Source organism: Dreissena polymorpha, chromosome 6 (assembly GCF_020536995.1).
Source record: "Dreissena polymorpha isolate Duluth1 chromosome 6, UMN_Dpol_1.0, whole genome shotgun sequence".
In the NCBI taxonomy this organism is placed as follows: domain Eukaryota; kingdom Metazoa; phylum Mollusca; class Bivalvia; order Myida; family Dreissenidae; genus Dreissena; species Dreissena polymorpha.
Genome location: NC_068360.1, coordinates 78,697,192 through 78,710,566, shown reverse-complemented (window position 1 = coordinate 78,710,566; position 13,375 = coordinate 78,697,192). Strand labels below are relative to the sequence as shown.

Below are 13,375 nucleotides of genomic sequence, written 5' to 3'. Positions count from 1 at the left end.
CTTAGTTTACTAGGCAAAATCTTGCCAAGTTGAAAAGATTGGAATAAGAGATATGCTGCATTTCTTCAAGTTTTTTTTCATCATTCATTAATCACTTTAAATTTATAGTTATTTAGGCTTCATTTTGGTGCACCAATATGTCTTAATTACTGTAAACTAACTTTTCAATTTACGTTCCTAATGTGTGTTATATGCACACATAATACACACTTAATAGTGATAGTTCTTGATAATTCTATCATTTTTAATTAACAAGAATAATTAGCTGCAAAGAAAAAAATGCTAATTGACAAAAGCTTGCACGTGCGGCATGCACGCCTTTTGGGTCGTCACTTTCAAATGAAACTAGGAGTGTTACCAAAACAATTTAGTCAAGAATAAAATTCATCAAAAATTGGTAAAATGTGAGAAAATAACTATAAAACTGCCTGCAATCTTTTAGTTCCACATGGCTTTGTAGGCCTGACACTTATTAAATCAAATTTGCACAAATTATTTTCAACTTAATTGATCTGTAATTACAAAACTTCATGGAAATACTTCCTAATTTGACACAGAAAATGCAAAAACATTTTAAATTACCATAGTGTAGTATCATAAAACAATGTGAAAGAACTCCTCAACATGAGGGATTGGTGCACTCATTAACAGTCATATCTGAGAAAAAAGCACATTAAAACTGAATTTTCAAAATTAACTTAAAATTAAATGACATTTTTTAACATAGATTGTAGACCTTACAGGAAAGTAAAAATTTAAAAACATCTGGGAATTATCTCCCAAGTATAACTGTAAGAAATTTATACATAATGTTAGACAAAACTGGCATGTAATTCTTTTCTCTAATCAAATTAAAAACTGGGGTTTAATTACGTATTCCACCAACTTCCCAATATGCCTCTTTAATAATTCACACTTTCCTTCTAACGCCAATAGTGGAATGTCCAAACAGTCAGTGTTAATTTCCAAATACCACTTGCTGATCGATGAAAACTGATATAAACATCTCCTACCACGTCTAGAACTCCTCTTGTTATAAGACGGACTTGAGAAATGAAAAATAAATTTAATTTTTCAAAGCTAAAATAATTGTTAATAATTGTGGGCATCAAATACAATTTCCGGCAAGACCAAATAAATACTCCAAAATAAGTTTTGAAACTTGATTCTGTAATGTCATTTGTTTTGAAACTTGATTCTGTAATGTCATTTGTTTTGAAACTTGATTCTGTAATGTCATTTGTTTTGAAACTTGATTCTGTAATGTCATTTGTTTTGAAACTTGATTCTGTAATGTCATTTGTTTTGAAACTTGATTCTGTAATGTCATTTGTTTTGAAACTTGATTCTGTAATGTCATTTGTTTTGAAACTTGATTCTGTAATGTCATTTGTTTTGAAACTTGATTCTGTAATGTCATTTGTTTTGAAACTTGATTCTGTAATGTCATTTGTTTTGCCATTCAGCCTTATAATAGCATTTTCAAACATTTTACCAAAGCGAATTGTTTTAAATAATAACAGCCTAACGGTTGTTTTTGTTGCAATAATGTTTTGCCATAGCATAGCATGCATACATTTTGATAGCAAATGACGGTTTGACAAATATTAACACTTTCTTTTTAAGACAGACCCATACATCACGTTTTTTTAATCCTATTATGACAGTAGCCAAGTTTTCTTTAATTTGCTGTCCTCCCTGCAAAGCAATCCATAAAAAAGCAAGGTGTATTCCACCCTTGACCTGCCATAAAATGGCCTTGGGACCTCGCACACACACACCCTTTCATGTAACAAATGACTCTCTATATCCCTCCGCTAGTACGCATAAACATGGACAGTTGTTGGCCACTGTTCATAACTTTATTATGTTCCCCTCCTAGGTCATTTATTTGACGGAAACTTCTTTTTAACAAAGATTATTACTCATACAAGATACATACCAACAACATTAATTTTATAAACAAATGAAAACTCCCAGTTTTATTTCTGTATCTGCTTTTGGAAATGAACCCCAAGATGTAAATAAAACAAAGATAGGCTGGATGAGAGATGTCGTATGTGGTTTCTATAATATGAAGTTAGGGTTTTTATGAAAACCCCTGGGTTCTAAACTATAAATTATTAAGGCCTGATAGAGCATCCGCTGTATCTGTTTGCACTATGTAAATTTGTAAATTATATTAATGAAATTCTGATAAATGCTTAGTTGTCTTGATGGAAGAAATGGAACTAAATTAGAGTGTCATAAAATACAAAGTTAATGATAACATTTAACATCAGTCAATAAAGTTCCTGCTCGCTGATGACAAATAGATGTCCCACAAAACAGACCTGATTAGAGGTCAACCATATGCCTCACAGAAAAACTAACAAACAATGGTCAAGGATATCTTTCTTATTGGGATGTCCTCAAATGCTCATGTTTGAAAGGGGATTAGTATCCAATAAATTGTCCATTGATGCCATTTTTTACAAGCAAAACTTATATAAATTAATATTAAATGGTACCTGTGTATCAGTGTTATCTTAATAGCAGTTGGTCAATCATATCTTACTTGCATAACTATTCACTTCTTCACACTTACTTCAGAATGGGTTCGATTTTGGAAAAACCCACTTTTTTGTGGGTAAAGAGAAAGCTGACACATCAAAAATTGTTTCAAAATCGCACAGCATATCAACCTTTATTATGTGAATGACTCTCATGAAAATGATTGGTTGATAAAATGGGTCAGCATTGTTTGTACCTACCAATAAGATAGGTTTTTCCTAAGTTGTGGAAATCTGGGTAACAAACTGTCAAGACACCAACCTGTGTGCGATCGGACATGAATCTGCAGGGCACTGTCGCTGCCAAAGACCTTGCCACACAAACGACACTTGTGCTTGAAAAACGGGTCATCATTGCTAGTGCCGTAACCTTGACCTTCCCCTGAAAAACAGAAAACCAGTCTTGTATTATAATTAACAATCACAGGCTCAATCCCTTGAATGAATCTAAAAAATAATTCTTTGAATAGTTAACCCTCTTTTGTAGTATTATTTTTAAACTTCCATTTGGGAAAATTTACAATGAAACAACCTCAGAGTCTCTTTCATTCACATTTTTTGTTGTTTACTAAGATTTTATTTCGCTTTCATAATTGTTCTCATTAAATATGCTCTATGATACATGACAGTTAGTACCAATATCATAGTGGAACGCAGCCTCCTAGTATTTCAACAATGAGTTTTGGGTTAATAATGGTCATGTACTTTCCCACAGCTATTCATTTCTAGATCAGTTTACAAGACAATGAATGATGCAAACTATGGTTTATTAATGTAACAGTTTCACTTGGTTCCCACCCCTACTTACAGCTGTCTGAAAATGACAGGTGAAAGCAGAACCAATTAACAGCATTAATATATGAATAATACCCGACAAACGGGTGGGATGTTTATAAAACAAGGCGATAAGATTATGATATTTTCATTATACATATATGTAATTGTATTCGTAACAATAATAAAAGTGGCGTTTTTACTGCCTCTGGTTTCCATCTACTTAATATGACATCGTTTTGTTTATAAATTCTCGGTTGTAAAATATTAATTAATAGAGAATTTCTTCAACCCAGCTACTGCATAAAACTGTTTAATTTCCTGTATTTATTATTTCTGAAAAGCTTTGGGATGGAATCCTGCACTTCATGTTTAGTCTGCGAGGTTTTGGCATTAATTGTTAACGGTTAGTGGGTATTTATTCATCTGCAATATACCTGGCTTTTGTCAAGTCGGTTGTTTTAACAATCATACAAATTATATCACAAGGTGTTAATATGCTTTTTATTATACTTTTTTTATTGTAACTAAAATACAATCATATTGGGTCCAAATAAAATGTGTTATAATACTTGTTTTTTCAAATTTTCCTATAAGCATATAATTATTATTTAGTTAAACCTTATGACCGTATTTAAGCTTGATTTCATCGACAACCAAAGGCTTATTGAGTCTCAAACTCTCCAGTCCATTATCTGGGTAGAACCAGTACTTAGCGCAATTGGGAAATCTAAAAAACACGTTTACAGTGGTGACCAAACTTGGGACCTCTCCCGTTGCTTAGCAGATACCATATCCACTAAAACATAGTGAGAATTGTACTACTGTAAACCTCCATGTATAATATTGAAAATCAAAGGTCCTGTACATTCTTAACCCATTTATGCCTAGCATCTAGAAACAAGGCCTTGGCAAACAGCGTAGACCCAGATGAGACGCCGCACGTTGCGGTGTCTCATCAGGGTCTGCGCTGTTTGCTTTAAGGACTTTCTGTAAGAACTATTCTAAATATAGAAATAAGTATACTAGACATCCTAATTTTGGAAATAAATTGATCCAATTTAGAAGGATGGGAGAGTCCACTAGGCATACATGGATTAAGTGAGAATTGTGCATAAGTGATCCAAAGTGATTTTAAATTTGTATAAAAACATTGTGATTGTCTAAACACTTCAAATTCAAGAACAAATATACAAAATTGTTGAAACTTCATATTACAACTATGTTGCTAGTAACTGGTATACAGCGGACGCCTGCTTTTACCGTCTGTATCTGACTTTCATCTTTTAGCGAGGTGATAACCAAACCTCAGTGTTTTATGCTCTGAAATCATCAAATTGATAATAATGACAAATGTGTTATCATAACTATGCCTGTTCCTCATTTGTTTACTCTAAAGGAACCTCTCAATTATAAAAATAATCCTCCACATCAGTTATGAATCATATGATAAACATCTTAGAATTCAGACTTTGTCAAGCAACAAAAAAGCGATTTCCTGGCTTCCACAACTGTATATGAAACATATGTTGCCCAACTTATAAATAATCATCCAATTATAATCCACTGTTTGCAGATTTGACTGATAAGCCTTTGGCTTTCAGCTTCGGGATTAATATATTTTCCTATGATATATGACAATCAAAGAGCGGGGTGTATATGCATGTACAGGAGGCTGCCAAGTCATTAGAAATATAACTGATCTTCTTGTCTATTACACCTGACAGGGCTAAGATGATAACTGTTTTAGATTGGGGCTGTTACCGAATACCTTCAGATTTTGTACCATCAAAACTGTTCACCCCATTGTCATAACTGATATGCCATTAAATGCATGGCTGCAGCCTAAAACATAGGCAGAACCATTTGTACCAAATTTACCATAATTAAATGATCCTTTACATAATAGTTATCTCATATTCTATAACACAATACCTTCACAAATAAAACTGTCCAGATGTATTAACCCTTTCAGTGCGGGAACCGAATTTTAAAGGCCTTTGCAAACAGTTTGGAACCAGATGAGACGCCACAGAACGTGGCGTCTCATCTGGATCCAAACTGTTTGCTATTCTGATAGTATTCTTTGAAAAAAAAATGAAGAAAATGCTTATTTTACAAATTCAGCAGACGACATTTTAGCAGACGACAAATTTCCCAGCATGCAAAGGGTTAAATTAATTTGAGTTAACCCATTTATGCCCAGTGGACTCTCCCATCCTTGTTAATTGGATCAATGTATTTCCAAAATTAGGGATGTCTAGTATATTTATTTCTATATTTAGAATATTACTTACTGAAATTCCTTTAAGCAAACAGCGTAGACCCAGATGAGACGCCGCATCATGCGGCGTCTCATCTGGGTCTACGCTGTTTGCAATGTCCTTTTTTCAGGACGCTAGGCATGAATGGGTTAATATCCATAATATGCTCTGGTTAATACCTAGTTTATGTCATAAAATAATTATTTTCCTTTGAAGACGGATTCTTAGGTAAAAACTGTACTAGAATGATATGCAAAAACTTACAAAAAAAGTTTGTAGAAACTAATAACAGAAACCTGTTACATTTTTCTGTGGTAATGTTATATAAACATATAAATATTCATATTCAACATCAAACAGACCATCTGGGGTAGTGTTGCATGTTCTTTAGCAGAATTCATAAACATCCCCTGTGGAGATCCCGATAATTAGGGGTATTCTTTTCATGGTACCAAATGTTCTAGCAATAAAACCAAATAATCCTTAAAATATAATAACTATTAATATTTAAATGTTTCCTGTTCGATGCAACTAGAATACAAGGATAATGGACAGACTTAATCTTCCGGGTAAATGTGGCTTAGTAATAGGGTTGGGAAGAACACCCTGAACTTACTGTTCATCTCCAATCAATATAAGTTCAACCTTAGTAAATATAATACTGAAAACACTTGTATTATCAATTTTGAAGCACTTTTGAGCAAAACAACAACACTAATTTCCCAATTTTAGTCAAAACGCCGAAAATTTTCCCAATTCAAAGGGCCCGTACCCATACCCAAAATTGTGGAAAAAAGCATTGTTTAACACATTAATGCCTAGTGAACTCTCCCATCCTTCTAAATTGGATCAATTTATTTCCAAAATTAGGGATGTCTAGTATATTTATTTCTATATTTAGAGTATTTCTTACAGAAATTCCTTTTAGCAAACAACACAGACCCTGATGAGACGCTGCATCATGCGGTGTCTCATCTGGGTCTACGCTGTTTGCCACTTAGGCCTTTTTTCTAGACGCTTAGGCATAAATGGGTTAATATGAAGCAACCATTTGAAAACCTGCATGCACGGCAAGGGGTTGATTTATCAATTATATCTGGTTGTCTGTCTTGCATATCTGCAGGGCCACTTCCATGAATAATACACGAAGTCCATTTCCTGTATCAAACATTGATTTCATAAATCGGATGAAAAACGACAGTCCTCGAGTCCCCAAACCCAATCAAATATTCCAGTCAGAAGATGCAGCTTTCGGTTTTTAACACTCATAATTGTACGTTTTCTAGTGGCCCGCTTGTTTGTTCTACAGTGAAAGAGGGCTGTAATATTGACACAGAGAAATTCTGTCCAATATTGCCCGTCACTTTACGTCAAAAGTGTCAGGGCCTTTGTAATGAATGGCACAGCAGCCCAGCTTATGATAATGAAGCAATCCACCTGCTTCTTGAGATTTCATTAAAACTACATACCTACCCCTCTTCTTAGAGGCCTATTTTGTGAATATAATAATACAACTTACAACAGCAACAACAATCACGGCAACTGTTCGATACCAGTATGAACAGAAAACAAGAGTGACAAACTGTCACAAGATACGATGGTTCAAAGGTTTTGGACACCATGCTCAATGCTTGAAATGCACTAAGTGACCTCGAGACCTAGTTATTGACCCGGCATGACCCATATTTGAACTTGACCTAGATATCATTTAGATGTAACATCTGACTAAATTTGGTAAAGATCAGATGAAAACTATTTCAATTAGAGAGCGGACACCATGCTAAATGCTTGAAATGCACTATGTGACCTCGTGACCTCGTTTTTGACCCGGCATCACCCATATTTGAACTTGACCTACATACATCTAGACACAACTTCTGACCAAATTAGGTGAAGATCAGATGAAAACTACTTCAATTAGAGAGCGGACACCATGCTAAATGCTTGAAATGCACTAAGTAACCTCGTGACCAAGTTTTTGACCCGGCATGACCCATATTTGAACTTGACCTACATATCATCTTGACACAACTTCTGACCAAATTTGGTGAAGATCGGGTGAAAACTACCTCAATTAGAGAGCGGACACCATGCTTTATCCTTGAAATGCACTAAGTGACCCCGTGACCTAGTTTTTGACCCGGCATGACCCATATTCGAACTTGACCTAGATATTGTCTAGACACAACTTCTGACCAAGTTTGGTGAAGATCGGATGAAAACTATTTGAATTAGAGAGCAGACACTGCTGTGGACGCCGCCCGCCAGCTAGGGTGAAACTATAATACGTCCCGTTTTTAAAAACGGGCGTATAAAAAAAGGTTGTTTGGAATTGATATATACTGAAGTTTGTTACTGTACAGTTAAATCAAATTTAAACAACTGTCTGTTGTGATTTGATATGGATTAATCTAATTAGCATTTATTTCATCATAATGATAAACATGGTTTGGCCATATAAAATGACTCGATTAAATTTAAGTAGTATAAAAACTACAATGAATCCAGTCATCAAATAAACAGACCTCCAAGAAATGGAAAGCTCTATCATGGGTTGTCAATGTTCAGGACTGATTAAGATCACCAGCGGTGCTATATGAGTTGGTAATCCTTTCCAAACACAGAAAAAAGTGCTACATTGAGTGGAAATATTATTTCTTTTCTTTAAGATATGTCTTCAAATATTTGTTCAGTGCTTAGATTGTGCAAAATCAACAAAAACTTGATATAAATTTGATCGGCATAATTATAAGCAGATACATCAATTCTGCGGTCCTTTAAAATGATATGCTCATATTAAGACAAATATTTGCTTTTCAATCTTAACCAAACAAGAAACATTCAAGTATAAATGACAATACAAAATTTTTGACACATCACAAATGTTTAAACATACAGTTGTGAAAGCTTTTTACGATTTGATTAAATAGCTTGTAAAACTGTACAAAACCAAGTAAAGCTCTGCTTTATCAAGGCTGACATGTATGTCAGTTAAGCATATAAGCATTTTGTCAACTTCTCCATAATCAGTTAAATTAAGTATCTAACTGGAAAGTACAGAAAAAACACTGGGTCGTACTTAACAAACAAAACTTAAACCTAAGTCTAAAAATAAATAATATACTCTAAATTGGAAAATTCAAGAATTACTTTAATTTTGAGTCACACTTGGCAATAACTGCCTCTACATATATTATTCTTCATGTAGAACATTCTGTTAACCCTTTCCCATTCAGAAGCAAAGGGAAAATTGTTATGTGCAAACGGCATAAAACAAAAACAGCCTGCAAGAAACTCACAGTCTGTTCAGGTTTAACCCTTTCCCCCATAAAAAGTAATGACAATGTCTTATGCAACCAGCATAAAACCAGAACAGTCTGCGAGTATCTAACTAAGGGTTGGAAATGAAGCCTATAGTCATTAGCTCATTAGTAACTAAGGGTTGGAAATGAAGCCTATAGTCATTAGCTCATTAGTAACTAAGGGTTGGAAATGAAGCCTATAGTTATTAGCTCATTAGTAACTAAGGGTTGGAAATGAAGCCTATAGTCATTAGCTCATAAGTAACTAAGGGTTGGAAATGAAGCCTATAGTCATTAGCTCATTAGTAACTAAGGGTTGGAAATGAAGCCTATAGTCATTAGCTCATTAGTAACTAAGGGTTGGAAATGAAGCCTATAGTCATTAGCTCATTAGTAACTAAGGGTTGGAAATGAAGCCTATAGTCATTAGCTCATAAGTAACTAAGGGTTGGAAATGAAGCCTATAGTCATTAGCTCATAAGTAACTAAGGGTTGGAAATGAAGCCTATAGTCATTAGCTCATAGTAACTAAGGGTTGGAAATGAAGCCTTTAGTCATTAGCTCATAGTAACTAAGGGTTGGAAATGAAGCCTTTAGTCATTAGCTCATAAGTAACTAAGGGTTGGAAATGAAGCCTTTAGTCATTAGCTCATTAGTAACTAAGGGTTGGAAATGAAGCCTATAGTCATTAGCTCATTAGTAACTAAGGGTTGGAAATGAAGCCTATAGTCATTAGCTCATTAGTAACTAAGGGTTGGAAATGAAGCCTATAGTCATTAGCTCATTAGTAACTAAGGGTTGGAAATGAAGCCTATAAAACTTGAATTTGTGAGAAATGTAACTTTCTAAGGGACTACAATGCGCCAAATAAGTATGTAAGTGGTAAAGGGTTAATGCTGTTTGCTGCTCATCAGTATCTCAGGGTTTGAAATGAAGCCTTTAAAAGATGAATTAAGTAAGAAAGGTCTTAAACTAAATTGAACTTTCTAAGGGACTACAAAGGTGTCAAAATACTTATCTAAGTGGTAAAGGGTTAAGGACATAATCACTGTGGTAGCATGTATATATTCAAATGCTGGATGTATTTTTCTGGACTCTTAAGTCCATTCTTTATTCTCAAGTCTTAAAAAGAATGGGTTGTTGAATACAGGTGCATGTCTTTGAGTTAACATATACCTGTCAACAAAAAGTCCAACTTTCAGTTGTTATCTTTAAAAATATATATGAATCACTTATTTAGCACCTAGAATAATGAAATGTTGAAATATTTAAGTCCCAAGGGCAGAGAGGTATTAGTGGCAATGGCTCCAAAGGGCAGAGAGGTATTAGTGGCAATGGCTCCAAAGGTTTTGGGTTTGAGAGAGGTATTAGTGGCAATGGCTCCAAAGGTTTTGGGTTTGAGAGAGGTATTAGTGGCAATGGCTCCAAAGGTTTTGGGTTTGAGAGAGGTATTAGTGGCAATGGCTCCAAATGTTGAAATATTTAAGTCCCAAGGGCAGAGAGGTATTAGTGGCAATGGCTCCAAAGGTTTTGGGTTTGATTACATATGGCACATAGACATACTTTTTTTCTTTGTTTGAGTTTGTGTGTTTTCAATTCATGTTTTTCTTTGTTTTGTGAAGATTTTTTTTACTTACACACAAGTAAATATTAATTTTATTTCTTACAATTATAAGAAAATAAGTGAACAAAGTCCTTTAAAGCATAGAATACATTAATTAACGACTATTTGCAATGCATCCTGCGAAAAACTTGAGATGATCTTTAAACAAGCCTGTTCACATTTTGAATGGTTGTGAACCACGTATGAAACATCAGCTTTAACATCAGATAACATACAAAAGAAAACAAGCATCAAACATCGGCTAAAAATATTCAAAATTTCTACCGTGCTAAGATACATAAATATTATTTTCCGAATTGAGACACAGTGCAGTCAATTAACAATAAATATGTATAAAATATAAAGTTTTTTATCTAACGATAAAACGATAGGGGTGTTTACTAAATGAGCATAATTTTTACAAGACTGTGAATCCAAACCACTTAACAGTCTACACATTTCAATAATTCACGTGCAAACATAATCACATTCATGCAGATTAAAGGGTTTTACAGGGGATAAAACGAAACTCTGTATGTCGTTATATGTAAGTTATGGCGCCACTAACAAGTATCAGTTTATTCACAAACAATTCCAAAACCCTGATGGCGGTGATTAATAGTGCGTCTAGATGCAACCAGGCCTCTTCAAAACTACACCTGCAGCCTGCATTCTTTTTGTGTGTGCGGCAAATACTAATTCTTCATTCTTCACACATTCCATTTATAACAATTGTAAGAATAGAGAAAAAGATCATAATAAAAAACTTTTTGTTTAAGTTGTGAGTAATTGTGTGCATGCTTTTAGCCTTTTATTACGATAAATATTCTGAAAGTCATGATATTTGTATTCTTTACAAAAAGTATTTAAGAACAATAAGATATTATGCTCTAATGGTGTACACATTCTTTATCAGGAAAATCAGTTCAATATCTGACAAGCAATGACCAGTTCACACCCAACTTTAGCATAATTATTCCTTTTTTAAAAAGCTTCAAATCGAAATCCCTGACATGAATATTGATCAAACGATAAGAAACTGGCACAAAACAATACCATAACGATTTTTTTCATGGTAAATTTTAATTTAATTAAGGAGTTGCAAATTTAATCAACACAAAATACATGAAAGCTTTATTTAATTAAGAATGAATCTAATAAACAAATGGTTAGCTGATACATATATCAATGTGCCACTTGCAATCTCACCATCAGAAATTGTAATCAAACCAAATTTAAATAACCAGATAAAAAAGGTTTGATACAAAGGCATGCATGATTAAGATTTCATCGTCACTTCGGAACTCAAGGAGACATCCTTGTTTTCTTATCACAGCCTGGCCTGACATGAATACGATGACAGGAAATGGCTACTGTATTGCCTTCCTTCTTTAAATGTTTGACGGCAAGGAAAGGTAAAAAAATCTATGTATTTTATCTTACAGCGATGAGTATTGTACCTCTGCCATGGGAAGTAATGACCCAGGACTTAATCGGAAGGAAAAATATCCAATTTTGACAAATCCCAAGGGATGCAATTTTTTTTAGTAAAAATAAGCATAATTTGCAATTATAGTATGGCAACCAATGGAGGCAAGCCGATGACCAGGTTGAGTCAAAATGTTTTAAAGAGACAAACAACAGACAAATCACCAGAAATATCATAAAAACACAGATAATTTTGTACAAGATATTCCAATATTGTACTTTTTCTGGTGAATGGCTGAAACCAATACCACCGGAGTTGCCCCCCTTGTTGATTTGCAGCCATGACTCTTGGTTTTACATGGCATTGGCATTTACATTAAACATTTACATTCTGACGTTTACTACAGTCACCTTTTGTAAGGATTGTAGTTCTTTCATACCTCATTATGTATAATTGCGAAGACAGTCGGATTTTCTGATTCATGGAATCATAATATAAGATATGAGATAATACCGCTGCTTCTGTTGATGATATACTTTTTGTGAACTTCCTGCTCATAAATTGGTTCCCATCGTATGAGGTATTTTTATAGCAGGAAGGGCACCGATAAACAGGAAGAGGAAGTTTAGCCATTACAGCATGGTGACAATGATCCTAATTTTGTGTACAGTATTAAAGGGATAAACAATAGTCTGAAGAAACACATTTTGTTTTTGTTTTCTTAGAAGATTTTCATCGTATAGCATTGTAATGCTTGACATAAATTGCAATTTCTGTTCAACCATCAAGCTTTTGTAACCTTTTGCAACAAAAATCTGTGTTATTGTTAGCTTTTATGTTACATTAATTATGAAAAAGTATGTACGGCACAATTTATCAAAATGATGAATATATGATGTGAAAATATGGTTTTCATGTCTTAGAAGGACGTAATTAGTTGTTTAATTATGAACATTAAAGCGTTAGTGAGTTACAGATTACATATGGAAATGTTCATCATACCTAATAGATGTTGATTGTCATAATTCTTATGTTTGTATGATGAATTGCATTATTCATTTCTCATTTCAATGTATATCTTGCTGAAATTATTGTTATCTATGACAGAGAACAAAGACTACATACTGAAGATATATCATATTATATTGCCCATCCTATATCTTAAAGTAGTCAATAAAATACAAGGGACTCGGTTCGTCTGCTGTGTGAACAAAATAAACTATTATTCATTATGGGGCTAAAAATTAAGGATTATGAATAATCTTTATGAAACAAAGTAATTAGCCATTTAAGTAATATTTTGGTACATGTTGGTTTAAATAAACAATATCAGTCACTGTTACTTTGAAGATATTATTATATCATTAGGCAATAAAACACATTTTAAACATGCTTTGAAGTCTTAAAAAGATACTGATTGGCCAAACATTCTTAAGTAATATTACCCAAGG

The 13,375-nt window shown here is 33.8% G+C and overlaps 1 protein-coding gene across 4 annotated transcripts in view; it reads right to left on the bottom strand.

Annotated features, from left to right (window-relative positions):
- LOC127834576 (sal-like protein 1) overlaps positions 1-13,375 on the bottom strand; it is an 81,068-nt gene that overhangs the window by 15,882 nt on the left and 51,811 nt on the right. For all 4 annotated transcript variants that reach the window (XM_052360556.1, XM_052360557.1, XM_052360559.1 and 1 more), the window contains exon 4: positions 2,815-2,934. In XM_052360556.1, the coding sequence (XP_052216516.1) occupies positions 2,815-2,934 (120 nt within the window). The remainder of the gene's footprint in view (positions 1-2,814; positions 2,935-13,375) is intronic.